Raw genomic sequence first — 27,403 nt, 5'->3', positions numbered from 1 at the left:
ATGTGACTTTACTGCATGGTAAAACTAGGTGAACACCAGGATCAGGCAACAATACACCCCACCTATTTCTGTATCACACCTGCTACTGATACACGTGGTCCACTATTGTGCGGGAGTTTTAAATGATTCAACTCTTTTTTTCAAAAGAAAGACAGAAGAATGAAAAGCAGCTGTAAACATACAAACAAAGCTGAAACAAAACAAAAACATTTTAATGAATCCCATGAAGCTTCCCCAAGAACACTATGTCACGAGAAATGTCATGATTTCGACTTCTGGCCCCGGCTCCAGCTGTGCCCTGTCCTGGAAAGCTTAGGTGTTCTTGCAGAACAGCAACATCAACTCACCACGGTGAGACCTAACACAGCCACTGATGCCACCCACACCACCACGACCATTAACTGCTTAGACACTCTGTACTAAAGATGAGATGAAGAATTCAGCTCTGAGCTACACTTGCAGAGGATTCAGCTCCTTAGTACCCTGTGCTCTGCTCTGTTCCCCTGCAGCCCTCCACAGAGCTCTGGCACCTTCCTTTCCAGCTCAGAAGAAAAAGCATCCCACACTTTCTGGAGTGGACTCTGGATAAGGTTGCAGAATAACCTTGTAACAGGCTTGGACTGTGTTTTTATAATCTAAAGCAATTTACCCATGAATAGTGCCTGTGTCACATTTCTGTGCTGGCTGCATCCTGCTCTAATTTAGAGCCTTCCAGGATGCTGAGTGCATTTACTGGGGAAAAGGCACTGCAGACGCTTTTGAATCTCTCGGTAAAGCTCTGGAAACTCCTCTTAATTTTCCTTGGTTTAAAGGCTAAAGTTCCTCTATGTCTGTCTGTCTTTTATTTTTTTTGAAAGGTACTTTGTTCTCCAAGATTCTCATTCTTCAACCTTATTTAATCTCTGTGTGCAAAAAGTGAATCCAACAGAGAGGAAGGGACGGTCATTGCTATTGCTGAGCCACAAAACCAACGATCTCTCTTAGACAGGCCAGAATGCTCGGGTTATCAATCAAGGCTCGCATGGGATTTCACCAAAACAGCTTGGAATCGTGGAATCATAGAATATTTTGGGTTGAAAGGGATCTTAAAGATCATCTAGTTCCAACCCCCCTGCCATGGGCAGGGACACCTCCCACTGGATCAGGTGCCCGAGGCCCATCCAACCTGGCCTGGAACACCTCCAGGGATGGGGCAGCCACAGCTTCCCTGGGCAACCTGGGACAGGGCCTCACCACCCTCATAGTGAAGAAATTCCTCCTTATGTCCAATCTAAATCTGCCCCTCTCCAGTTTATACCCATTGCCCCTCGTCCTATCACCATAAGCCTTTGTAAACAGCCCCTCCTCAGCTTTCTCGTAGCCCCTTCAGGTACTGGAAGGTCACTGTAAGGTCTCCTCAGAGCCTGCTCTTCTCCAGGCTGAACAATCCCAACTCTCTCAGCCTGTCCTCGTATGGGAGGTGCTCCAGCAAAGTCATCATTTACTAAAATGTTACCATTTACCATTTACTAAACGTCATAAACTTAAAAACAAGAAAAAAGAAAAATTTCAATCTAAGAGACAGGTCAGAGATGAGCTCTTTTCAGTATAAGTGGTCACATACACACACAGTACCCACAGCTTGCAGCTAGTGGTGTTGCCTCCTTTCACAAGGGATGCAAATTGAATATTTTTAGCCAAAATAATGGCTGGTATCCTGCTTTGTGAGGCAGGGAGCATGTCAAGGAGACATATACAGACATTTCTCTGTTGAGACATGCTTCCCCTTCTAACAATAAAACTAAAACTGCTTAAAAGCAGCGGGTGAAGAGAGAAAGTGCCTCTGGCAAAGGCAAAGAGATGCTGTTTCAGAAGGTCCTAGAGCCTGGCTTGGTCGAGGGCCGTTACTCAGCAATTCACCTGGCTGGTCCTCCAAACTCTGCAGTACAGCAGATCTGTCCCTGCTCTCTGCATCAGTGACAGCACTTCTGGGACACAGACTGGTTTTCCCAAGACCAGGTTGGGAGAGTGCTGAACTCCTTTTAACTGTGGCTTAGTCCAACATAGATACAGGTACTCAAGCTGTCAAAGGCAAGGCACCAAGTCGTGGATCCACAACAAAGTCTAAGACCTAATCTAACCCCTAAGTAAGCCTGCAAATGAAAATATAACTTAAGATCAGCAGTTCTACTCTGGAATTTAAAGCATGTAATGTACTGAAGAGAAGCCAGCCTAGCACAGGAAGGTTCACACACAGAGCTGTTTAGCATGGCTGCAGCATCTTCAGCCCCTCTCTCAGGGTGAGCTGGGAAAGAAAGAATATTCTCCATCTCTGAAAGGCTGATACAGATCTGTCTGGTGTCGCTGGAAGGCTGGCATGTTTGCTTTCAGATACACAGTCACACAATTACTCAGCACAACAGAAAGCAATTAGAAAGATACAATACAATAAGAGAGGCTGCAGTTAGAAGCAGCTAAACCAGTGTCATTAATAAAGCTGAGATGTTGTGCCATCTGGTCATCTTGAAGGGAAGCAGCAGCGCACAATTCCTGCACAGCCTGGCCATGGGGGGATGAAGGCAGCTGCAGCACATGCAGACAGGCTCAGGAATGCTGCACGCCTCCCTGCTCCAGGAAGTCCTTTCCTGTGAGCCCGCCACACATTTATCGAGTGCTGCTGCTTGTCAAGGGCATTTGTGTGACTGGAAGTTTGGAGGAGAAGCAGCCAATAGATGCTTTTAATTAACTGAGAGCGCTAAGTCAGCCACTCCGCTGCAGAGATGTGGAACAGCTTAAGCAAAACCTTTCTGTAGAATCGGTGTGAGCAAGTGTAAATCTGCGGCAAGGACAAGCTGCTCTCCCCACAGACTGTAACAACAGTGGCCCTACCAGGATGCCCACAGAGGTAGGATTATGAAGAAAGAAACCACCCACACGTGCTTTGTCAAGCTATAGTCTGTACGGAAGAACTTGTCTGCCACGCAGCCTGCTGGACCAACTCTGCTCTCAACTTCTACACCAAATCAAGCCTCGATGACAAACAGGAGACCCCACTTCTCCCAAACATTAGTACCCCTTCCTTCCTCCACATCACCTCTTCCAGTCCATCAGTGTGGCTGTGCAGGTCCCGAACAGCCCTGTGCCTTCCTGGCCCCTTATTGTCCCACAGGTGATCTTCCTAAAGACCTCACAGACCAGGAACTCACCCCCTAGCACCATGTACACAAACACAGCTGTTCTCCCCTCAGAAGTTCATGCGAATGCCCTCACAAATCCTTGAAGCCAAATCGACTGCTGTGCTGTCACTCACAGCCCTCCACCTCCCTCTTTGTCATGCTGGTCTCTGCCAGGGCAGCCACCAAGTGCCATCCCCCCGAATGCCATCCTGTCATGCTGCCCAGAACCACGGAGGCTGACCTATGACCTGCAATCCTTCGGCTCTCCTCAAACCCCAGGCCCTGGATGATGCCCTCCAAGGGCAGGAAGCGTGGTGAAGCTTAATGCACAGCCCTACACCAGCCAGTGAAACTCTTCTTGGAGGAAAGAGGCATTCAACTGAGCGAGAGGAAATGTCTAATGACAGACAGCACAGCTGCTCCTGAATACCAACGAGGCCGTACCGTGAACTTGCAAAGAGAGTCTGCTACTGACAGCGAAACTGCCGTCTTCAGCAACCGGACCATGCAGAAAGCAAATCTAGCTCAGTACATGAGTAGCTCCAGGGGCACCAGAACGTATTCGGGCATGGGATGTTGTATCTCACCCTGCAGGAGAGATCAGGAACCATTTACAGAATAAAAACCCTGATCTGGGCAGCAAGGGGGGAAAAAACTCCTCTCAGGATACTTTATCTTTTTCATACTGCTTTGTAAGACAACAGATTAAGACGCAAGCAACAAAACAAATGGAACAAAAAGCATCAGTAATTGTCACAAATTATTTCCATCCTTACCAAGACATGTTTGTCCATCAGGTCCCAGTGTTGTCCCCGGGGAACATGTGCAGTCACTGGTGTCCAGGCAGGAGCCCTGGCAATCCACTACATCACAGATATCATAAAAATCTAGGGCACGACAAGAATGCTGTTAGCACAAACCACCGAGCATGCACCAAAAATGCAGTATTTGTACCATCACTTTCATGCCCTACGTCTAGTCCATCAGTTGTAGACCTAACCCACGTTAGCAAAGCTGAACCACTGAAGCTGATGAGAAACAATCTAGTTTAATTACTGTAAGAGATGCAAATTTTGGCTTTGGTAGTATGCCAAGACAAACCACAGGGCCCACAGAGAGCATTAAATCACTGCGGCCAGGTCAGCTACAGAAGATCTCCGCTAGCTGAGCAATGGCTAGAATTCACTGAGGTGAAACGGTCTATTTGATCTCTTACAGACAGGCCACCGCCTGCGCTTTACTGCCTGACCTGCCTCTGGGTGAGAAAGGCAGAAACCAGCTACTACCTCTCCCAGGTATAGGGATGCTCACTGTCCCTCCCGCCACACAGGGATGAAAGGGTTGCAGAAAAGCGATCTCAGCAGTTACTTACGCCCACAGTACGCGTGGAAACAAACACTAGGCTTGGTTAAGTGGTACACATAGTACCCGCCCGGGCATGCCTTGACGTCAATCGTGGTATTCCAAAGGCAGCAGTTGCCATTGAAGCTGGCACAGGCTTGGCGTGGGACAATGCCATCCGACTCCCGTGGGTGGCTGCCATTCAGCCAGATGGGAGCATGGGTGCCACAGTGGTTCTCTGGGATGCAGAAGGTAGGCATAGCATCGCCAGCCATGCCGGTGAAGCGATACCACTCCCCATCAATTTGACTGTCACATGTCGGCTGGCCGTGGGAGCCGTTTATCTGATGATCTGTGTTCCTCCAGGGCTCGTTCAGGCTGATGTAGGCAGAGCAGGGGTCCAGGGCTGAGACACACAGCAAGAGACAGAGAGAACATCTGGCAGATATCACATCAAGTTGTTGACTGAGAATTGCAAGGAATGCAAAATAATTTATTTTCCTATTCTTGACTTAACAGAATCATTGTGATAGATAGAGATCCCCTGGGAGAAACAGTTAAGTACCAGCTAAGTAATTGCCTTATGGAAAATTCTCACAGCTCAGCTTAGATGTCTTGGAAGAAAAAGTAAATTATCAGAGCCCTTAAAACATTATGCAACAGTCTGACTTGCAGTTTAGGTGCTGTATAGTACAACAGGGGAAAATAATACAAATAAACCTGAGGACCAGGGAGTGATTTGGTATAGAAAATTGTCCGGAGGGGACTGGATCAAGTCTAGGACATCCACCCTTTGGCCAAATGCTACAGGAGTACCTGTTGCCCCTCCTGAAGTCACTGGTATCTCTCCCACATGCCTTGGAGAAGAGGACCAGACTTCCAACAGGTTATGCAGGGTCTCTAAAAATCCATCCACATCCCATATCAGCCATCACAGCTGAGCCATAGCCACAAAGCAGAGAACACCTTGCAAAGCATCAGTTAAAACGTTAATTGCAACAGGAATGGTACATTTAAGGTGTACAGAAAGAAAACAATCCATTTCTATTATTATTATTATAAGTTATCTCTAAGCATAATTTATCAGGACCTACTCATTTCAAGGCCCAATTTTAAACAGCTAAATAAAAGAACCGCTCTTCCAGGTCATAATGAAGGTGATCAACAGCCCAGCAGGCTGTCTCTAACCAAGTGCCTACATTCAGAGCAGCACGAGAGCAGCAGGAGAAAGAGATCTTAAAACCTAGAGAGAATAGAGATCTGAATCATGAACGTTCAGCTGTCTACACAGTCCTTGCAAGCCACAGGAGATCAGATGCTTGTAAATGAGGTGTTTGTGAGGGCAAGACATAAACATATGGACCTCCTGGTATGTGCATGTCTGTTTGTGCAGTGCTTAAGGAGCATGTCCTTTTTCAACAGCCTTTCTGAACCTTCTGCAAACAATTAAAACATAAGAATGCCATAGGGAGGAAAAAAAAAAAGAAAAATTGAAGAGTCCATTACACTCTCAGTCCTGTCCTAATTAACCCTGATTTGGCAGCTTCCTAGCTTAAAGTCCAGAGGTTTCATTTTTCACTTACATTTAATACTTGATTAAGAACCACTTAACCGTGACAAGCTATTCCCTATTAGGCAAAATGAATTAATACTATCTTGAGTAAGGAAAATTGATTACCATTTACTAGAATTAGGCTAATAAAACCAATCATTCTGATGAAATGCATCTTGGACTGGAATATCCTCTACTTTCCACACCACATGACTTCTGAAGTTCTAAAACAGCGCTCTGTGTTTTGTTTTCTTTAAACAATAGGGTGATGCAATTTGGGTGGAGGAAGACATGATATTGTTGCTATTGGAGTGCTCTAGACTCAGGCAAACCTTCTTGGTTCACTAGTTTGGTTTGCTTAACTGACTTTGAAATGGGAACTACAAGTGCTTCAGAGTATGGACTTGAAGTCACCCTTATTTAGCTGCATCCTCTGAGAGTATCTGTCTCACCAACATGCTGCCTTGTACCTCCTCACAAATACAAAACCTCTCTTGACAAGTATCCTCACCCCATCCTCATAGACATGTTTTGTTTGGCCTGGAATCCAGCATAAAAGGCAGGAGCAGCTGCTGTAGTCATGAGAGCGCTGCAGAGCTGCAGGCTGGCACAGGGCACACAAATCCAGGTTGGGAAGGGAATCTCTAGGGCAATAATTTATGAGATACTCAGAGTGGATTCACTACCACCGCAAGCAACCCCTACTTCTGAGCAGCAGAGGACTCTCTGATGGACTCTCTCTCTCTAATTGAAATGGATTGCTTTCTTTCTGTACACCTTAAATGTACCATTCCTGCTGCATATCTTGCAATTAACGTTTTAACTGATGCTTTGCAAGGACTCTCTGATGGGATTCACCAGGCAACCTCTCATGAGGTCTTGATTGCACCTGCCTTTCCTTTTTCCTTTTATTCCCTTGGCCACAAACAGCAGCAGCAGCATTAAATCCCATTGTCCAAAAGCTTGCTTGACTTCTCAGGACAGGAAAACACAGGTCCTGCCTTTGCACATAGCCGAAAAGAGCTCCCTCTAGGCATTTGATATGGCCTTAGGGTAAGTCACTCACTATGATTAAAAGGTTTTTGTGTTGTTAAGAGCCAAACGAGGGGAAGCGATGAATACCCTGTCAGCCTCCCAGCTGGGCAGCACCAAAAATACACACACTTTCATTAGCTTTCATATAGGATAATTAACTTTATGAAATATGCTTTGTAGACAGACTCTGAAAACACTCATCTAGGGAGATCACATTATCTCCTAAACATTCAGAAGATAATTTACAGACAAAATTTACTGAGGTAAATATGCAGCAGCTCAGAGAGAACTGGGAGGTGACATTTCAGAGGAATGGGGTAGCACATCCTCCCCTCTTTCATTTCTCTGAGAGCTTCAGGCAGCAGTGAAAGGAAGGCAGACAAGCAGAAACAGCAGACAGCGCTCTTTCGAACACTGCAGACCCTCACCGCTGCCCTTGGGCTGCCAGAGCTGCCCTCAGCCAATGTCCCTGCAGATATTAAGCAATCTTTGGCAGCACCGTTTACTAAAAACTAATTTGAGATTTTAAGAAAAAGCTCCACAAAAATATAGAAGCAACCAGTCACCTCTCTTCTCTTCTCTCTCTCCAACAACAAAAGCATGGGGGTTTTGCACAAGATGTAACTGTCTCTGACTCCCTCTGATTTTCATTTTTCTTGGCTCAATATTTTCCTCCCCAACGCTTCTTGCATGACCTGAGCAGCACCAGCCATGAAGTAAAGCTTTTTGATTTGTTATCTTGATGATATCATTAATTCTCGAGCTGACATGCCAGCTTATATATTGGATGACAAGTCAGACTCCAGCAAGCATTCATAAGCCCACCATCCCGCGGAGATTAATCCCGTGTGTGTTGTGTAACTGGAGGTCTCTGCTCTGGCACGACTGACTGACAAAATGAGCAGCACTGCATTATGACACTAAATTCAGTTCAGATTTATCAAAGAAGCAAGTGAAAAAGTAGCATAATATCTACTCATCGAGTCTTTCCTTCAAAAGGAGAGGAAAATCCCATAACGCCTTGGCAGTAGAGATTCTCCCAGTATAGGAGCCTCCTGTCTCTGTTACAGAAAGACCTTTCCAATTGGAAAGAATTTCATAGACTCATAGAATGGTTTGGATTGGAAGGGACCTTAAAGATCATCCAGTTCCACGCACCCTGCCATGGGCAGGGACACTTTCAACTGGACCAGGCTGCTCAAAGCCCTGTCCAACCTGTCCTTGCCCCAGGGATGGGGCAGCCATGACATCTCTGGGCAACTGGTGCCAGTGACTCACCACCCTCACAGGAAAAAATATCTTCCCAATATCTAATTTAAATCTCCCCTCTTTCAGCTTAAAGCCTCTTGTCCTATCACTGCACTCCAAGATAAAGAGCCCCTCTTCAGCTTTCCCATGAGTCCCCCCCACCTCCAAAGAAAAAGGGTATTTCTCACATCTTCCAGTCTTTCACCTAAGCACACTAAGGCTCAGCACGAATCATAAAGATGGTGAACAGAAATAAGCTTGAAGGCAATGCCTACTTACTCACCCATGGAATACACTGGCTGCAACTGGATGACAAAGCAGACAGAGAAAATCAAGTACTGGAACATCCCACTCAGCCAAGGAACAGTTGCCACTCAAGTAACAGAGGCTTGAAAGCCCTTGCGAAAAATGTGGCTCTTGTAGCCCTTGTTTCAGTGGAGCTTCTGACTCCAAGCTTTCTGAGGAGCAAGAGTGACAACTCTCTGAAGTTTATCAGAGAAAGAAGCGGAAGGGATGTGGGGTACTGCTCCAGCCTTGACCTCTACAGAGCAGCTCTGCCTCTTATTGACAACAGAGATGTACTTACTGATCAATCTTGTTTTTTGGACTCAACCCGCTATTGTTTTCTGGCCTGACTGCCCCACAGTGACACCTTCACAATCTTATCTGGAGACAAATTCTAACCAGGGAACACCCGGACATCCCGAAGGGATGGAAAAGAAGAACAGATGGGTGCATGTTATCTGTGCTCCTTTCACAAATCATACGACTTCATGGCTCCCCACAGGCAGAAAACTCCAGCCAGAGAGCCTTAAGTGCAGGAAATAGTGGCCAAAGGAGGAGAACTGATCCTTCCGAGCAAAGATTGCAGATGAGTACTTGGAGCAGAGCTACAATGGGAACATCAGTCAAAGCAAAGGACTGGTGTCCTACAGGGAAATAAGCTGTTCCAATGCTACGTAAAGACCCTTTCCACTCCTGGTCACACAATCTGACCACTGCAGCGAGCTCATTGAACAAGGCAAATAAAGATGGTTTTCCACGGTAGTCATACTGCCGTCTTTAAAACAAACCAAACCAACAATCAAGAAACCAAACATTACAGAATTAACTTCCATGCAAAACTGAGAAATTGAGAAACTTTGCCTTACCAGTTCAAATCAAATGAGATTGAGCTGCAGGTCATAACCATGTGCTCTGGTTATAGGTAAGATGTAGCATACTGAAATCTGCTCTCTGCTACAGCAAACCAAGCATTGAGAGATGCCGAGGACAACATGAAAAAGCAGAAAGGGATCTTCCCTCTCATTCTGTTAGCCGAAGCTTTTATTATAGCTTTAAAGCTTTTTTTTTTTTTCAACACATATGTACATATGGAAATTTACAGGTCTCTCCTTGCTTATGAACAATAGTTGTACAGTTCTCCTCCAGGAAATTATCTGCAGGCAGAAACCTTTCCATCAGCAGAGAGTAAAGCTAAGCCTATGGTAACTGCACAATCAAGCAAGTGCAGGCATTTCCCATTTCCTTTGCAGCCTGCATTTCTGCAGCAGGCTGGCATAAGGAATACCATCAAGGCTGATGTGCTAGTTTCTAATCCCAGTAGGAAAAAATGGCTCTGTTGTTTTCACATCGAGTTTGCATGTATTTGCCTGCTTTGCAGAGATTGCACATCACAGAAAGTTCTCTCTCTCTGTCTGGATGTTCCCTGGCAGTGAAATGCAATACGCTGCTCCGCTGCACCCTGCTAGGAGTCCTTTCCAGTGGTGAATGACTCTAGGGAGCAATAACAGAAGCTTTATAAATTACTGACATTTCTGTCACTGCCACCACCAAAAAAAATTCTCTGACTCTGTGCGGTACCAGAAAAATTTTTTCAACAGGAAAGGAGAACAAACTCACTCGGAAAAGCCAGCAAGGCAGCTAACCCTTGAAAGATGATTATGTGAATTCCCAGAAGAGAAACTAAAATTGAACGGAGAATAATATGAGTCATAGGATGTTATATTTTGCCATTTTCATTGAGAGGTTGATTCATACTTAAGATCCCAGGTAAATAAAACTGACAAGCTTGAATTGAATTTTCTATTTGTGTTAGAGATGTGTGTATTTCTCTGAACTATTTCATTACCAACTGCTTTTATCTTTGTAGGTGTTATATTAGGCCCATCACTAGTAACGTTTTGACAGTTACATGTAAGTGACAAATAAGATTGGCAAATGAACTACATCACAGCAGTTTGGAGCCTCAAAGGTGTGACTAACAGGCCTTATCAAGTTCTCCAAAATGGATTGAAGCAGGAGATGCCTCAGCATTCCCAGAGATGACACTCTCCCAAATTACCATAACATCTCGTTCATAACATCGAGGAAACAGTCTAAAGCTAAGCTAGAGAAGACTCAGTGCACTGCCTCTAAACGTCTCCATCTTGGTCTTCCAGAAGCAGCAACAGCAGAGTTAATTCTTCCATCAGCAATTTCTCTTGCTTCGCAAGTTATTTTTGGGTGACATACATCACTCCAGTTCCCCACAAACAACGGCGGCCTAGATTAGACTACTGCAATCTATGCCTCTGGGAGCTGGAGTACTTATTCCTCAGAGTGTGGTTGGAACCCAAACAACACACCCTCCTGCAAACAGACCCTTTGGGAGAGAGGATACAATTCTAGTGGAATACTCAAGGTGCTGCAGGGTCTGCACCCTCTAGGCAGATCTGGTAAATCTCTTGTTTCCTGACCTCCACTTTCCCATCCCAAAGATGAGTGAGCCCGACTTCCCAAGAAGCACGAAGATTCAGAATCAAGTTAGTATTTCTTGAATGTAAACATCAGCATGGATTAAAAGATTGTTAAAACAGTACTAAAATAGAGTGCTGGGATTTTATTTTGGTACCCATGAAATGAGATCTTTTAAACTTGCTACTATCTTAGCCTGGGTACATCTATTCTGAATGCAAGAAAAGGATGCTAATTTTGACAGTGGCTACCACAACTCTTACCCCTGCCAGAGATTTGGAGGGTTCTACTACCCTCACACAAAGAATTCAGCTTCTCCAAAGCACTGGCTAGACTGGGAAGCCTCACGTTATTTGTAATGGACTAATAAATAAAGATGTTTTGGTGTTTGCTGAAGCTGGCCTTGTCTCAGCCAGAGCCACCTCTCGAGACACACTAATGTTTGATATAAGCAAGGTGTGTGGAGAACAGCTCCTGGTGCAGGAGTGGCTCCTGCAGCCTGCCTGGAAGGAGCAGGCGGAAGAGCTAATCAGCAGTTCCTGCCGCTGAGAGAGAGGAGAACCCGACACAGGATCCCTGTCTGCGATTGATTTGAGGATGTATGTTCACAATAAGCCTTGACAGGCTGCCAAGACAGATTGCACACGTGTCAAGGTTTTAGCCTTGGTGCTGTAAACAACTTGTCCCAGGACACCGTGCCCATGGGAAGGGCTGTTGAGATCAGGTAGTGAACATGAGTTTGGTGAAGTATGAGCAAAGTCACCGAAAGTAAAACATCAAGACCCCATTAAAATCAGACAAGTATATATGAGTAGCACTTATTTCCTTTCCTTTAGTGGAGTCCTGTGATACAGAACTTGATGTTTTGAGTGTGTTTTTCCACAGGTTGTACAGAAACCAGTGTATCCTCAAGTTCTAAATGGAGGAATTCAGGCATAGACAGCATACGTACAACTACAAAACTAGTCAGTGGTGAAGAATCACAACGATGCAGCATTAACATCAGCTTCTCCCATACTTCAGGGTTTAGATACACTCTAAGTGTAATTTCCATTCTTGTATTTTACGTCTCACCTGTTCACTGTCAGCCTAGAAATAAAACTTACTTTTTGAAAAAGGGAATAATTAGAATCTCCTGAGAAAGGTAGAAAAATACTTACAATATAAAAATCTTCCTATGTGGAGGTAGAGCCATACAATGTGGCACAAAGGAAAACAGTCTTCATTTACCACAGGCGAGATTAAAGAAATAGTTCAGGGCAACTTGGCCAGCTTTGCTTGACTGACATAGTGCCAAGGTCTGACAGCCAACTGCAGCTTCACAGCATCATGTAAACCCTCTTAGAGCCAACGTGGAAGTGCAAGAACTTGCAGCAAGGTGATCACGATCAGCGCCTGCCAGGTAGGGAGGGTTACAGAGGAAAAGAAAACGTGTTTCTTTGCTATTCAGGAAAAGAGAGCCATGAACACCTCCCTGAGGAGCTTTGCAGTGTAGAGCCTTGCAGGTATGGCAAAAAGGAAACCTAACACCTTTCTCCAGACAGTTTTGAACATGACATATGTTTATTTGAAAGCTCCCTCACACGGAGGGAAGAGAAGTTACGCAAATCAATAACAAAAATAGTAGAAAAGGCAGCTTCTGAATACTGCCATGCACACTGCTGTTTGTCCTTCGTGGGGTCTAAGAATGCAGTGTTAAGTTAAGATTGAGGCGGTGCTGCCTGCTCTCGAAGTGCTGCCAGTCGGACAGTACCCTATTTCATGCTGAGAAGCGAGGCAGGTAATAACTACTGCCAGATACACAACAGCACCTATCAGGGAGAGCAGACGAACATCGCCCTTCCCCTCAGTGTTAGCAGTCAGAGGCAAGAAAAGCTAAAGCCTCCGACTGAGCCCATGCATGCAGCAGTGGTGCAGAGGAGAGAGCCAACAGCATCCCAGGGGTACAGACTAATAGGCCACTGAGCAGCCCATACATTTCCGGGTACAATTGTAGACTCTTATTTTACTCCTTTTCCCCACACTATCTCTAGAACAACAATAAAGCATCTGCAGGAACAACTGGTTCACACCGTTTTCTTGCTTTCTAAATAGATATCTGGCATCCCAATCCCGAAGTCTTCAGATCTTCTGGATGGCAAAATGGATGACTTCTCATGCAACTGTGCCAAGCAACCTGTCTGGGGAGTGCAGCAGCTCATCTGTACACAGCAGCAGAGCAAGGGCTGCTTGGGGGAAGGGGATTTGTCAGCATTGCTGAACTAAATTTCTACAGCAATTAAAGGTAGGTCACAACAACTAACAGCTTCCAGCCCCTCCTCTCAGACTTCAAAGTACACAGGAGACAGCAGGCTGGTTTTAAAACTGGCAATCATGGAGTCCTGTTGTTTTTTTTAAATTCATTTTACAGTCTATGGACATGATTAAAAAAAAAAAAAATCCTCTGGCACCAAGTGTCTCATCCTAACACCCCACCAAGTCAGGACAAAGTGCAATCAGCTGATTCCCAAAGTTAATGAACAAACTATAGGTCATCATGACAAATCAAACCACAGCCAAAGGCCCAGAGAAATTTAAAGCTTCATTTTAACTCTGAAACAGCGTTTGAAGGCAATCTTGAAATATGCTGATCACTTGGCAGGTTTTAGGTATCCAGGCATTGCACATATATATATATTCTTACCCTGCAACCCGCCACACATCTCTAGATTTTGTCAGCCTCCACAAGGAGCTACTATGTTGGTCAAACAAAGGCATCTTTGTGTGACCAAACATCTCTACCTCACCACCTCAATTGCTCCTGAGATCCCTGTGTTACGCCGCTAGGCATGGCAGCGAGATCTCCATCCAAGCTTCTTCAGGAAAGCTCCTAGCTGCACGACCAGGCCTCAGTGAAGTAAGGTCAAGAAGAAACAACCTAAACAAAAAGAAATGGGAGGAATCTCAGGAGACAGCTGCCATACATACAATATTCTCTTCTCAACTGGGGAAAATAATGTTATTCAAGAACATTGATTCAAAAATTGAATAGTTATTTATTGTTCCAGAAGTACATTGCTCTTTTATACATATTTCATAAATGATACAGGATTTTACACATGTTCAGTTGTGGTTTGTTTTTGTGGTTTTTTTTTTTTTTAAAGAAGGGCTTTTCTCCATGATCCCTCCCTCATCCGAAACACAGCAAGGATTCAGCTACAGGATTGTGTTCATTTTGGTTTCTCCCCCTTTAAAACTCACCACACAAACAGGATAAAACAGATAAAAAATAATCACACGATGTAATTAAATTGAAAGACAGAGGAAAAAGGGGAGGGGTAAAAAAAAAAAAACACCTAGAAACATGCACCCATTCAGTCCTACATGCCACTGAGTGAGAAGAGGCAGCAACCCAGCTGTGTTTCCACATCTGCAAGGCACCTGGCATCTAGTTAGTACTGATTTAGTTTTTTCTTTCCTTTTTTTTTTTTTTTAAACCTAGTTCTCAAAAAAAACCCAGAATCCTCTTTTCATGACACAGTGAGGAATAGTAATGAAACACCAAAAAAGTAGCCAGCTTGTCTGTATATAAAGCTTAGTGCCCTTCTCCCACCTCCATCCTGTCCCCACCGAATTTATCAGCAGGATGCTAAAACAGACTGACTTGCTTTGAATGAAGAGATGTTTTATCTGCTTAGAATTCAGCCAGCCTTGGTTAACAGAGAGGGCAATGGGTCGACTTTCCTTCCTCTATTTCTTTGAGACAAGAACAAGAGATGTCATTAGCCACTCCTAAGAAGTTCTGATCTGTGGGTGCAAAGTTCATTTAGAGCTGCTAAAGTACAGGAAAGTGCTAAAGAACTGAAACAGTTCTGTGTATGGCACTTAAGAGCCCACGGGTTTCAAAAAGCCTCTGGGCAAGGAAAATGCTTTGACCACATATGAGACCTTGTATCCCGTTACACAAGCAATCAAATATCAAGTTCAATTATTCTGTGTTCCAAAACCGTCCATTTAAGCAGGAGTTATGATTCTGCAACAATTTCGTAATCCTTTATGATTTCATAGTCCAGGTGGCTATCAGATTTGGGGCAGGAAGAGGGGAATCATCCCTCACGTAAGACTGAATATGAAAAACCTCTCATGCAATGCTGCCATTGATTTCTAGAAGGAGCTCAAGGGCACTGGGACGCAAAGTTTATATAGTTATTATGGAATAATCAAAAAAATCAATTATCAAATATCCAGAAGAAAACTCGATCCTTCCCTCACTTGGCTACAACCAATCTGTGCTACAAATAAGCAAAGGAGGAAGTCAGTGGAGCACGTGGGGTGGGCTGGGAAGGGGAAGCTCACGGTTTTCCAGTAGAAAGTAGTCTTGTAGTAACTTTACAAAAGAGACCAGGTCTGATCAGAAGTGTGCGTGTTAATGACGGTGGAGCGCAAGTTCTGATCACCAGCCATAGCTCCAGGTGGCTTGGGTTCTTTGTTGGTGTTTGGGGTTTTTTTTCCTTTTTTTTGAGAGAGAAAGAGAGATCTGAATCAGGTAAAGGAAAATTTAAAAAGCTAAGCAGGCCGCTGGTGTCTTATCAAGAGGCAGACCCTGCAAAGCTGGAAGAAGACAGCCCTACACCCCAGCATTACATTCTTTTAATGACCCCCCAATTCTGTATTTGTACATAATTGCCATTCAGACAGTTTTTAAGTGTGACTATTTTCCAAGTCCTTTTCAGAACTAAACATTCCACAATGTCCCATCTTCAGATTTAAGAGATTCCCCCCTACAGTCCTTTGTCTTGATTAAAGGTAAAAACCCTCCACCTCCACACCACCTCCCAGCTTCCACCTGCAATGCTTTAATTAAAAAGGCAAGAGCTATGAACATTTTTGTTGCCGGGGTTCAGAGCTTCTTTGCCAATCAGTCCTTTTCATCAATTTGCTGGATGGGCAGGTGAACCTGCAGTGGGTCTCGAAGCCTCTTGAGGTCCAATTCTGCCTAAAAGTAAGAGGTACGTTATAAAGAATAAGCTCCCAACACACCTTCCCCATACCATTCCTCTTTACAGAATGGAAAGCTTTCCTGCATTTCTTTGTTCTCCCTGTCCAGAAGAGAAGTGTTCAAAAAGTAAGATAAAGTCACAGGCTCATACATGGGAAAACCATTCTCAGCACTTCACAACATTGCTCTGTAATTCTCCAAACTTGTCTACATGCAGCCACTTAAAAGGAATATGGTAGGGTGGATTTGATCCCCATAAACTCACTGGAACCTTTTCTTTAAAAAAAAAAAATCCAAGAAACTCCCCAACTAGATTCGTGGGAATAGTCAATTCTAGATGAAAACCTCCATGGAAATGCAGTCACCCAAGAGCATCTGCATTCAACATGGGATGAGAAGTTTTTCTCAGTTTTCTCATGAAACAAAGAGAGCCCTGACCTTCCTCAACTCCTTGCACAGCTCCTTCGCCAAGGCAGGGGGAGAACACATCTTGCCCTGGATATCCTACACTGTGATTCCCAGAGCCTGGGAATAAACAGAGAATGACACAGAGCAGTGAAAAACAATGTGGTAGGTCCGTTTTCCTGCTCATGCCATCCTTCTGCAGAAAGGCTCTCAAAAACACGAGGAAAGATCTTGACCCAGCTCCTTTGTTGAACAGATCACACAATGTGGACAGTCTGCCAAAAGTGTCTGTCTCCAGAATATGAGAAATCTGTCCCCATTGTCCCTAACAATAGAGCTAAGATTTTTTAACATTATTTTCTATGACTGCAACCCAGCATACAGAAGTGCTATGTCATGAAGACATGAACTGCATGGATACAAGTCTTCATTCCTCACTAAACCCACCTGCTGTGGAGGAGCTGAGAATAAAGGAAATCTTGAATTAGGCTCCTCTGAGGCATGAAGTGCCTGAAGCAACTCAAGATTTGCCAGCAATTTCTAGAAGGCCCTCACAGATGGAGACACACAAGCCTTACACATCTAGCAGATCTATTCCTGGGTATATCGAAGCCAATTCAGTGATTACACTGAGGCTGTGACAAGAAAATAGGCTGAAAACTTAAGATATATCCATTCTTGTTTGAGGTGTACCTATTAATAGCAGCTAAGAACTAGCAAGCAGTAATTTCTTTGCCTTATTTCTGGAAAAATTCTTGTTACCTGAGCAATTGCATCCTTGAGTTGATTGTATTTCTCTAGATCAAATTGTGTCTTTTTGGCTCCTTTATGGAAAAAAAATAAGTACTGTCTGTCTCTGGCATCTGGATAAACATATTCCTAAAAAGAAATAAGGAGAGAAGATTTGAATAAAGCATCAACAGGATGCAACACAGGACAGCATTAGCATAGCATGTATTAGGTGTGTTTTGGGAGGATGACTAGTTTCTGTCAGTGAAGGCACAAGACCAGCCAGCATTGTCCAAGCTCATTCAGTGCGGAGGGGTGACCCCAGCCACTAGCAAAGCCCCACCCAGTCACTACCTCCCTGCTACCGGATGGAGGAAGAGAATCAGAAGGGTAAAACCCAAGAAAAACTTACGAGTCAAGATAAAAACAGTTTAATAAGTGAATTAAAAACCCCAGAAGAGTGAATGCAAAAGCAATCACTTGCCACCTCCCACCAGCAGACCAATGCTGTTTGCAGTCTCCCTGCAACCAGTACTTCAGAGAAACTCTCTTCCAGTTTATTGCTGGACATGAGATCATACGGTATGGAGTATCTCTTTGGTCAGTTCAAATTAGCTGTCCCAGCTGTGTCCCTTCTCAATGCCTCACCCACCCCCAGCATACTCCAGGGCACCAGGGCAAGGATAAACAAGAAACAGAGAAGGCCTTGACGCTGTGCAAGCACTGTTTTGGTCACAAATCTGAAACAGAGCACCATAGCAGCTGCTATGGAGAACACTAACTCCATCCCAGCCAGACTCAGTGCAGTCAGGCTTCTGCTTCTCTGCTAGCATGTTACATTCCAGCGCTGAGTCTGAGTTACCACCACCACCCTCCTGTCCTGAATGTGTGAATCTTTCCATGCAGGGAGAACACAAACTAATACATTTCAGCACTGCAATACTGGCAGTTTGTGGGGAAAGAGAGAGATGCAAGAACTATAAATACTAGAGTATGCCTTTGTAAGATGGCCCTTACTCTCTTTTTCTTAAGGTCATAAACATGCAATGCTCATGAGTTCATCCCTCAATCAAGCTATGTGAGAACAAGAACTCAATACCATAACTTTTGCCAGGGCTACTCTACTGCAAAAAAAGTCACAGTGTTTTAGATCATCAGAGCAGCAAAGCTGTTCATACCAAATGCCACATATTGTCTACAAAGCACAGGTCTGCTTTCTGAAGTTAACTCAGCCTCGTACAGGAACAGCACACAGCCCGTGTCTGGTATGCATCCAATCATTAGGGCTGCATTCAGAATCAAGCTGTCCCTGAAACACCGAGATTTTGAATGGTAGAAGAGGTGCTAGTTCAAATGGATGACTCAATTAAAACATCAGATCTGAGCTCAAACACAGCAGAAGTTCCAGGTGTATTTGACAGAGACATGTGTGTCCCCAGCTCCTGAAATGGTGCAGCTGACAGACCCCGGAACACCATGCTGGAACACCTGAAGTGTCTGTGGCAGCAGAGACTCTATGAGGCCTTCCTCCATTATTCAGGTGCAATTGTGAAGTTTGAATGGGAGTGATGAGACAAACCCTATACTAGAAAGCCACAATAAAGTCTGTCACAATTACAAGGATGCAGAAAAGGATCATTCCCCTGGGTGAAAGGCCAGGTCCACAAAACGCCTAAACAAAACATTCCAATTATGATCCCTGAAGCTTTATTGTCTCTTTAAAAAGGTCAGCACCTCATGTCAGAGAGGCAAGCTTCCTTGAAATTCAGTCAGTAGCTTATGCACCCATAGTTTATCTGCGCTGATTAATCACAGCACTTGATTGCCTTTGGTGCAAGTGTGTGTGAGGCTGCATGGGCGTGTGTGTGCAGAAATCATTCCCTTTGAGCAGATGAACCTGTACAGTTAAAGCAGTCAATCACAGAACATACGTAAGTATTTACAGTAAGACAATCAGGAAAATAGCGATGACTACCTATCACAACTACACATCACCATCCTGGACAGCAAAAATTAAATCAAGCGGCATCTAGGTTCCAAAAGGATAAGGAAGGGGCAAAGCTGCTTCTATGAGGCACAATTTTACTGTTTTTCTAGGCAGCAGAGCTCAACGCAAGTCTTCTACAAAAGTTTCAATGCCAGCACAACAAGTCCTACCTGGCGAGTTATTACGAAATACGCATACATTGCCATGGCACTACCATAGGTGATGAAATAGGTTACTGGTTCCATAATGTCCCAAGAATACTCCCACCAGGTGAGGCGGGCCAGGATCCCAAACTGAGTGGCCATGTAGGCCAGGCCTCCCCACAACACCAAGGTTGTCCTCTTCTCCGCTTTCCTGGTGAGCTCCATCCGTACCTGCAGGAGATAGAAATAAATATGTTGATATAATTAAAAGAAAATGTAAAAATAACACTTCGTATTTATATTAAATGTATTTATATTAAATGCTAAGTGGTTCAACATTCCTGATTTGAGTCTTCTATGCAGACAAATCCAGACTTCTTTTCCATGAGTATCTTGCCTTTGTAATCTGAGCATGCTCTGGATACCTTGCAGAGCTGCTTGTTTCTCCATGTTCAGAGATGTCCTGTCGCATTAGCCAAGGTCTTCATTTACCACCAAGTTAATTTCCAATCGTACAAAGCAAGGCAACAAAATGCTTCCAGAGAAGCCAGAAACAGATATGGTTTGGTAATACACTTAGTGCATCTTCTCTTATTTGAAGTGTGCCACGGACCTAATTAAAATCTTGAACTAAATTAAGGCTGCACTTGGAGGATAAGCAAAATACAATGTGAATCTTCTCACTTTTTCTAGCGGTGCAAGTTGCTCCTTCAGTTCCTCTAGTCTCCCTATCAGCTCCTTCTCTTTGTTCAGCTGGTGCTCCTCAATGCACAAGGCGGTATACAACTGCTGAACCAATGTCTTGACATCATTCAGCGTCGTTGCATTTTCATGGCTTAAGAGCTCTAGGAAAGAGAGAGACAGCTTGATATGCATCAATCCACAGATCTTCTCATATACCCCTCAGAAACTGATATTAGTCTGCACAGGAAACACAGGAAACTATCTTTTCAACAACAAAGTCTTTGGAAGAGCTCCAGCACTCTAAGACAATGCAATTTCTTCAATAGAAAAACAGGCTTCATTATTAGATATTCCTAAAATTTGATAAGAACAAGAATGAGAGGTACATGCTATTAGCTTGCCAGATATCAATGGCTGCTTCTGATCTGTATTTATATACAAGACTTAATGAAGACAAAGGAACAATTAAACAAGTATGATCCATCACACAAGCTGTCAAGAAACAACCAGAATTCAGACTACAGACCATCAGCAGCCATAGTTATTGATGATGGCAACCAAAGTTCTTTGGTCAGTGGCCCCAGAACAGGCAATCTTACGATACTTGTTTTGAGTATCAATGCCAGGAATTGTTTCCCAATGCAATCCCATGCTGTCCTACCTACAGGCAACGAAATTCTTCTTCACAGTATTTACGCAAAGACAGTAACAGGCCACTAACTGAAACTGCCTTTATTTCTGCATTTCGACACAAAAGAAGTCCTAAAGCAAATCCACTTCTAAAGGAGCTGTAACTACTGGTATGTTACACACTCCATATGGAAAAAAACCCCGAATTTCACATTAGAGCAAATGAACTTGATATTAGCCACCTAATCTAAACAAGAAAAATATTTTTTTTGGTAGCATTCTCAGGCTTCTACCTTAAGTTATCTTCTCAAAATATGATTTTCACGATACAGGAAAAAGAACTGAAATGGAAAAGTTGCAACAGCCCATCTAGTCTTGGCCTGCAATTCTCAAATGAGCAATAAGTGAAAGTGTTGATTCATGAAAAGCTATGGACAGCTTAAGTTTTCACAGTAGCAGCTGAAGGAAAAGGGACTCAGTTGTCTGTGCCAATGCACAGAAAGCACACAATATCCCCTCCTCCCAGATATAGGGCTTCTGTTCCCCTGCGGAGAAAAAAAAAGAAGTGTGTTCCTACTGAAGTGACCATCAGAAAGTACTTAGTATTGAAGACTACAGAGTGCAGGCATTTCCATTTCAAAACAAACAGGGTGATTTTTGCAAAAGTGAAAAAGCAGTACCTGAAAAGTTGAACAGAACTAATCTTGGTGCTTATTTACAGGCACATTCATGTTAATACAAGCTAACTATAGAAATCTCCTTTGCAAACGAATCAGAGGCAGCAATTTCATGTAACCTAGGTGATCCCAGAGTTCACCTACCAGCGCACAGCAGGTACTTTATACAAGTGAGCTAACCAAAACCAAACTGACTAATACCGACTTTGCTCTCTCAACCATCAGGTGAGTGGGCTGTGTGGATTCCCTTACCTTGGAACAGCAGTTTCTCCAGTGCAGAAACAGACACTGGGCTTTCATTCTCATCCAGTTGTATTAAAAACTACAGACCAGATGAGCTAGGCTTGATGCCATCATCCAGTCTCGGTTGGAAGAGATATCTTGTTAAGAGTCCTCACTCCACCTCTCTGGCTTATAACGTCTTCTAAGTGTGCAAAACCACCACACTAAGGACACAGCAGTGGGGTGAGAGAGCAGAGAGTAACACGCTTGTACGTGAGAGAGGTATCCAGGAGGCTTAATGGAGAGGTTTCTGTTAAGATTCTTTTAAGGAGATTGGAAAAAAATCTCTAGTGAAGGTCAGACTAACCAACAGATGAGGGGAAAAAAGGTACCTCACCCAATGCCCCATTCCCAAATTCCATAGTCTCCCACATGCTAAGGAAAAGAGGCTGCACCAAGTTTCCCAAGTCAGAAATTTCTTTTTTACTTGGTATTTTTATATTGTGAACAACAAAATGCTAAAATATGTTGCTACTATTTTCCTTGCAAAAAATGGTCCTTGGGGAAGCCTTTTGCACCTATGGAGGAAGATCAGTGGATCTTCCTAGAAGTCAGCCAGTCAGACTCAGACCCAAAAGATATGGTCACTCCCCCGATTTTTGATAGATCAACTTCCTTTTGCATGTTGTCTTATTCAGGCTGCTCAAGATGGAAAAAGGAATATTAAACAGTTCCCTCACAGCTTTTGCCTTATGAACTATCTTGTTCATTACCTACTGCTTGAAGAGAGGTATAACAGACGAGGCCTAAAAGCAAAGGAAAGCGTAGAGATAAATAGAGGAAGGCATTTCAACCATCAAACCTCAACTGATCATGCAAATCAAATCACAGATCCTTCCAAATTTGTTTGCCTGTCTATAGGGCTAAAAACCCCTTTTAGAGAAACACTGCTTGCAAACTTCACATTATTTTCTGCAAAAATAGTAGAACAATAAGACAAAAATCATCCACTATCTGTAAGCCAAGCATCAATCCGAGCAGCCTTTCCAATGCTTGTCTTTTGTGTAAGTCCTCAGAGGTAAACGAGATCCTGGTGCTTGATGAAGCCTATAAAGTTTCCAGGAGCAAGAGTAGCTAGTAGATGAAAATGCCAAGTTCCTGCCTCTGCCAGTAATTCTGGAGTATCTTAAAAGCTTCTTATAAGTTTCTACATCCTGGACACAAGTGTCCAAAGTCCATTACTTAAAAGGATTTTCTTACTGAGTCAAAATAGGTTGGTTTCCTGTCCCATTTGATTCTAGCAGGGTAACCTTGTAGGAGCACAGTCTCATTTCTGTCACTGTTTGTAAGCTAACAAGGTTTCAGGATTTATTTGCAATATTCTAAGTACCATACCTAAAAGGAAACAATGTTAACTGTCACATGAGTGAATGATCTATTCTTCCAAATCAGAAAATGTAAGTTTCAACCTAATTCCCATTTTGGATTGTACTCCCTCAGAAGGAGTTAAATGAAATTACTTAATTTTTTTGAATTTTTTTTGTAATTACTGAAGGTATAGAAATGAAAAAAAACTAAAGTTCTTCATTTATTCCTGCTAGGGTGGGTACTGGCTTTGAGCAGAACGAATATTTGCTTTTCATCACCAACTACTACAACTATTTGGATATCACTAAATTAGACTCCAAGGACAGGATCAGAAAAAGCAAGGTTTCCTTCAGAAATAACGCTTATGTCTTTGAACAAGTTAATAAAGTGTACCGCAATTAAACAGGGAACCGAACACCAAAATTTATTTCTGATGTTTACCAGAACCAGGGTGATTTACCTCTCTTTGGTGGTCTAACATGGTATGTGACATCATTAATGATCAGTTTGAAGTCATCCAGCAGAAGCAAATCTATGCCTGTGGAAGAGGCAACACGTGTGCCATCTGTAAGGCAAACACAGATCACTCATTAAACACCAGAACCAAAGTACCTAAACACACTGTGGCTAATCAAGTTGCAATGCCACCCCAAATCCAAATTTCTACATTTTCTCACAGACAAAATGATTTGTCAAGATGGATATATAATTTGGGACACCTTACATGGCAAATACTAGCTGAGCTATGTACACCCCACTTGGAATATTCCTCTATGCTTTGCTGTACAATCCACTTAAGTGACCTTCATCTCTCCCCACTGGCATTAGAAACGATTATTTCAATCTCTAGTGTTGGACAGCTTTGACATCACCTAGCAAACATCTCCTTCCTAGGCCAAGACTTTTAAGGAAATATCTGCTTCAATGGCTGTTTCTAAGACATCCTCACAATGTTTCTGAGCTTTGGTGGCTAGCAGATACACAGCAATTGAGCAAAATATGACAATACATGACATGAATTGAAATATGATTGAATATTCATAGCTAATCAAGGTACCATTTCCCTTATACCACCTTTTACATCCTATTCTCTGCATTGGTTGCATGTCGTGCAGTTTTCCTACTAAATAGAAGGAAACTCAGTAAAAACAGGCATCAGTCTTAGTGGAGATAAGCTAAGCATTAGGAATGTTTTCCTCATCCTTCACTCTACAGTCAGATTTCCTTGGCAGACCTGACTACACGGGAACAGCTAATGGAATATTCTTACTCTAAGAAAGGCAATTTTACCTTCTACTTTTTCAGGAATATCCAAGAACCCACACCATAACGAGCTTTTACTAAAAATGTAAAAGGCTGGATAAGAATAGCTGGAAAGCGAGTAAATCAATTAGTTTGTAAACACCAGTACCTGCTGAATAAATTGCAACCCGATCGATCCCTCGGTCCTCTGCTTGCAGCTGTTGTAAGAACACGCCAACAGAGTCCGAGATAGGTTTAAGCGTGAACTGGCAACGTTCACGCCGCGATGGAAGAGTCACAGAAATCACAGGTAAGCCATTTTGGTAAACCACTGTCACTTCTACAAAGAAGACAAAACCACAAGTTTCGTTAAAAATTAATAGACCTTCTCATGTCCCATAGAGAAAAGGCAATCACAGTTTTGAGCTGGACATGAAACAGACTAAAGTTTTGGTTCGTCTTTTATTAAGAGATGCGTCCACCAGAGAAAAACATGTTGGATGTTTCCTGTGTTCCTCCAACAGGATGTTGGAGGTTTTCACTCCCGTTAACTTGGCAGTATTTGTTAAACTGCCTGTGCTTTGTGGAAAACTAAGAGATCCTTACTGTAAGCATAATCATGTCTATACTAATGGCAACACAACAGCTAAAAGCCACAACATGGCTGCACAGTATGTTTTGGCTAGTTTTTCAGAATAAAAGTATTTCAGACTATGGAAGACAAAACACTGTGTAATTAATCAGGATTTATAGCCCAGCAGAAAAAGGCAGAGTGTGTATATTAGGAAACATCGAGGAAGGATCTACATCAAACCTTTTAAAGGTTGTTTAATTCTGGTTTCCTCCTCTTTGTCCCAAGACAACAAATATTTAATAAAGCAGTTAAGAGGTTGTAGGACCAGTGCCACAAGTTTAAGTGTCTAGATCATTGCATCTAAAATTCAAAGGATCAATACATTTTGTACTTCAGAAGACAGACATGACTTCTTAGGTGTGGATAGAACAGCATTTGCCATTTCTTTAGAGCCGTCAGGAGCCTTCTCAAGAGCATTCTTCAGGATTTCAGTGCACCTTCCTGAAAATTCATGATAATGAACCCTGTGAACTGTGAGCTAATTATTATTTCACTGGCAGAAAGGCAGCCCACTCTGCATGCTTTGGGATATCCATACATAGAAAAGTTAAAAGTTCACATTCCCTAAGCTCTCTACTGAGTCACAAACAGTCAAACTTTTCCCCAAGCGCAGCAGTTGCTAAGATAGAGCAGCACACCTAAAAATGATTCGCTTCGGAGTGCTATGTATTTTTCTTATGTAAAAATGTAAGGTCTTTTTAATTACACAGAGCATTTGCCATGTCTCAAGGATCGTGCAGCCTCACCCACCCACGCTGCGTCTGGCTTGGTATTCCCACCTGTTGTAGCTTTGGCCAACTACACAAACCACATTGTCTGCTTACACTCATGTATTGACGTGCCAAGTCATTTTAAGCAGCTAACATCAAAACTAGTCGGTCCAAGAAGCCAATGCAAAGCAGAAATAGAAGAAAATAAATGTGATTTTAACTACCAAAGGAAGATATTTCTCAACACGACACTCTTCAGAAAGGTTTGCCACCAGCAGCCTTCCCTTTCAGATTTGCTGTCAGACGATGAACTTGTTCATCACAGGATTTTTTACATATTAGGACAAGTCTTGGGGCACCATGCCTTTCTGAAAAGGGAGGCTCGCGGGTGTTCAGAATGGATGTGTCAAGTACACTTTTACAAAACCAGAAGAGTTCTGTTCTGCTTCTGTGCTTACCATCACATGCTGTCATTAACCGAATCAAAGCACACAAAGTCTTTTTCCTCCTCCCAAGGAATGGCTACGCAGTGCTAACAAAGAGGAATTCACGTCACCTTTATAGACAAGGTGGAAGGGACCAAGTACGGACATCTAAAATGACTACAGCATCCCAAGAGATGCCACTATTTGGATGCCTATAAATGCCTATTCTCAAGACTCGGACATCTGACAGGATTTTAGTAGCTTTAACGTTTCAAAGCTTAAAACTCAGAGGCAAGTCAGATATTTACTGAAAAAATGAAGCAAACTGCCTATTTATTAGGACACTTAGACAGGATTTCAAGGTCCTTATCAGCAGCTGTTATGACACCAGCCACCAGATTTTTGCATTCTTTCTCTCAAGTATTTGAGCAAGACACTGGCAAAAAAAAATAAAAAAAAATTAGTAAGAGCTACACCTGTGATTGCAAGCTCAGAAGGAATGATCAACTGTTTAGAAGCTTAAAATAGCCACTTAAGTATTGAATTCATTCGTTCTGTGAGCAGCATATACAACACGAACTTAGGTACTGCTTACATAACCACAAGACAAGAAAAACATTCTTTATTTAAAATGCTACCTTGATAACACAGGCAGCGAGCCAGTTTACTGTAGAGCAGAACAGATAACAGTGTTGGCACCACCACTTCCCTGTGCATCCCCACGGTACAACACAACCACTGCCAGCTTTGGAGGAAGTGCCTACCAGCACCAGCCCTGCGGCATTTTAACTCTCCACAGACCAGATGGACATCACAGGGATAAAAGCAAGAGGTCAGACTGCACCATCAGCATTGGTAGCATACCAAAAACCTTCCCCAAGGATTTCTAGTCTAGGTGAAGTGCTAAAGACAAATTAATTCCTCTCAGAGGGCCACCTCAGTAAGTCTGGAATTACAGCTGGTTTAAGTTTTCCTTACAAAAAGCTCGTAAAAATAATTTTCTAGTCTAATTCGCTGGTGAGGAAAGTCCATAATTCCAGTATGATCCTCTCATCACCTCCCACATCAGTAATTTCTGGTCAGATTTTGATTGCATTGGAGAGGGAAGGGTTCTGAGGCAAATACAAAAATGAAAAAGTCCAGAAAGACGTGTCAACAACACCAACCTAACAGACAGCTCCAGTAAAGTTATTAACAAGGCACTGTGATACTCCTATCTGCCTTGCCCTCCTCTGCTCTGGCAGCCCTGGCGATTGCCTTACATTAGGGCAAGCTATTAAGTGGACCAATCATTTTTGGCAGCTCACTAATTAAGGAGCTAATATTTCAGATGCTCTTCACTGATCAAATTTTAAGCCAGTATTTGGATACGTGAGACAAGTAAAAAAGCATTTGCATTCCAGTGCATTTCATTTACAGACACCCACAGTCTGACCAGGGATGCTGCTAAATAAAACCATGAAGGATTTGAAAAGCTTTATGTACATATTAAGTGTCAGGTT

General features: G+C 43.1%; 2 protein-coding genes across 5 annotated transcripts in view; both read right to left on the bottom strand.

Annotated features, from left to right (window-relative positions):
* The window catches only part of OIT3 (oncoprotein induced transcript 3), a 31,235-nt gene extending 17,190 nt beyond the window's left edge, over positions 1 to 14,045 (bottom strand). The window contains exons 1-3 of one of the 3 annotated variants that reach the window (XM_054071227.1): positions 12,228 to 14,045; positions 4,528 to 4,902; positions 3,932 to 4,042 (exon numbers count right to left, since the gene is read on the bottom strand). In XM_054071227.1, coding sequence (XP_053927202.1) covers positions 3,932 to 4,042; positions 4,528 to 4,771 — 355 coding nt within the window. In that variant the 5' untranslated portion in view covers positions 4,772 to 4,902; positions 12,228 to 14,045. Of the gene's footprint in view, positions 1 to 3,931; positions 4,043 to 4,527; positions 4,903 to 8,614; positions 10,169 to 10,233; positions 11,380 to 12,227 lie in introns of those variants that run through there. The other 2 variants (XM_054071226.1, XM_009566611.2) reach the window with 2 other exon arrangements.
* A 138-nt stretch (positions 14,046 to 14,183) lies between these two features.
* Positions 14,184 to 27,403, bottom strand: part of MCU (mitochondrial calcium uniporter) — a 97,815-nt gene continuing 84,595 nt past the window's right edge. The window contains exons 3-8 of one of the 2 annotated variants that reach the window (XM_054071228.1): positions 24,302 to 24,472; positions 23,351 to 23,455; positions 19,994 to 20,154; positions 19,337 to 19,540; positions 17,213 to 17,329; positions 14,184 to 16,038 (exon numbers count right to left, since the gene is read on the bottom strand). In XM_054071228.1, the coding sequence (XP_053927203.1) occupies positions 15,922 to 16,038; positions 17,213 to 17,329; positions 19,337 to 19,540; positions 19,994 to 20,154; positions 23,351 to 23,455; positions 24,302 to 24,472 (875 nt within the window). In that variant the 3' untranslated portion in view covers positions 14,184 to 15,921. Of the gene's footprint in view, positions 16,043 to 17,212; positions 17,330 to 19,336; positions 19,541 to 19,993; positions 20,155 to 23,350; positions 23,456 to 24,301; positions 24,473 to 27,403 lie in introns of both variants that reach the window. The other variant, XM_054071229.1, reaches the window with a different exon arrangement.

The sequence above is a fragment of the Cuculus canorus genome, chromosome 7 (genome assembly GCF_017976375.1).
Source record: "Cuculus canorus isolate bCucCan1 chromosome 7, bCucCan1.pri, whole genome shotgun sequence".
Lineage (NCBI taxonomy): Eukaryota > Metazoa > Chordata > Aves > Cuculiformes > Cuculidae > Cuculus > Cuculus canorus.
Note: the sequence above shows the minus strand (reverse complement) of the source record. Positions and strands in the feature narration are given on the sequence as shown.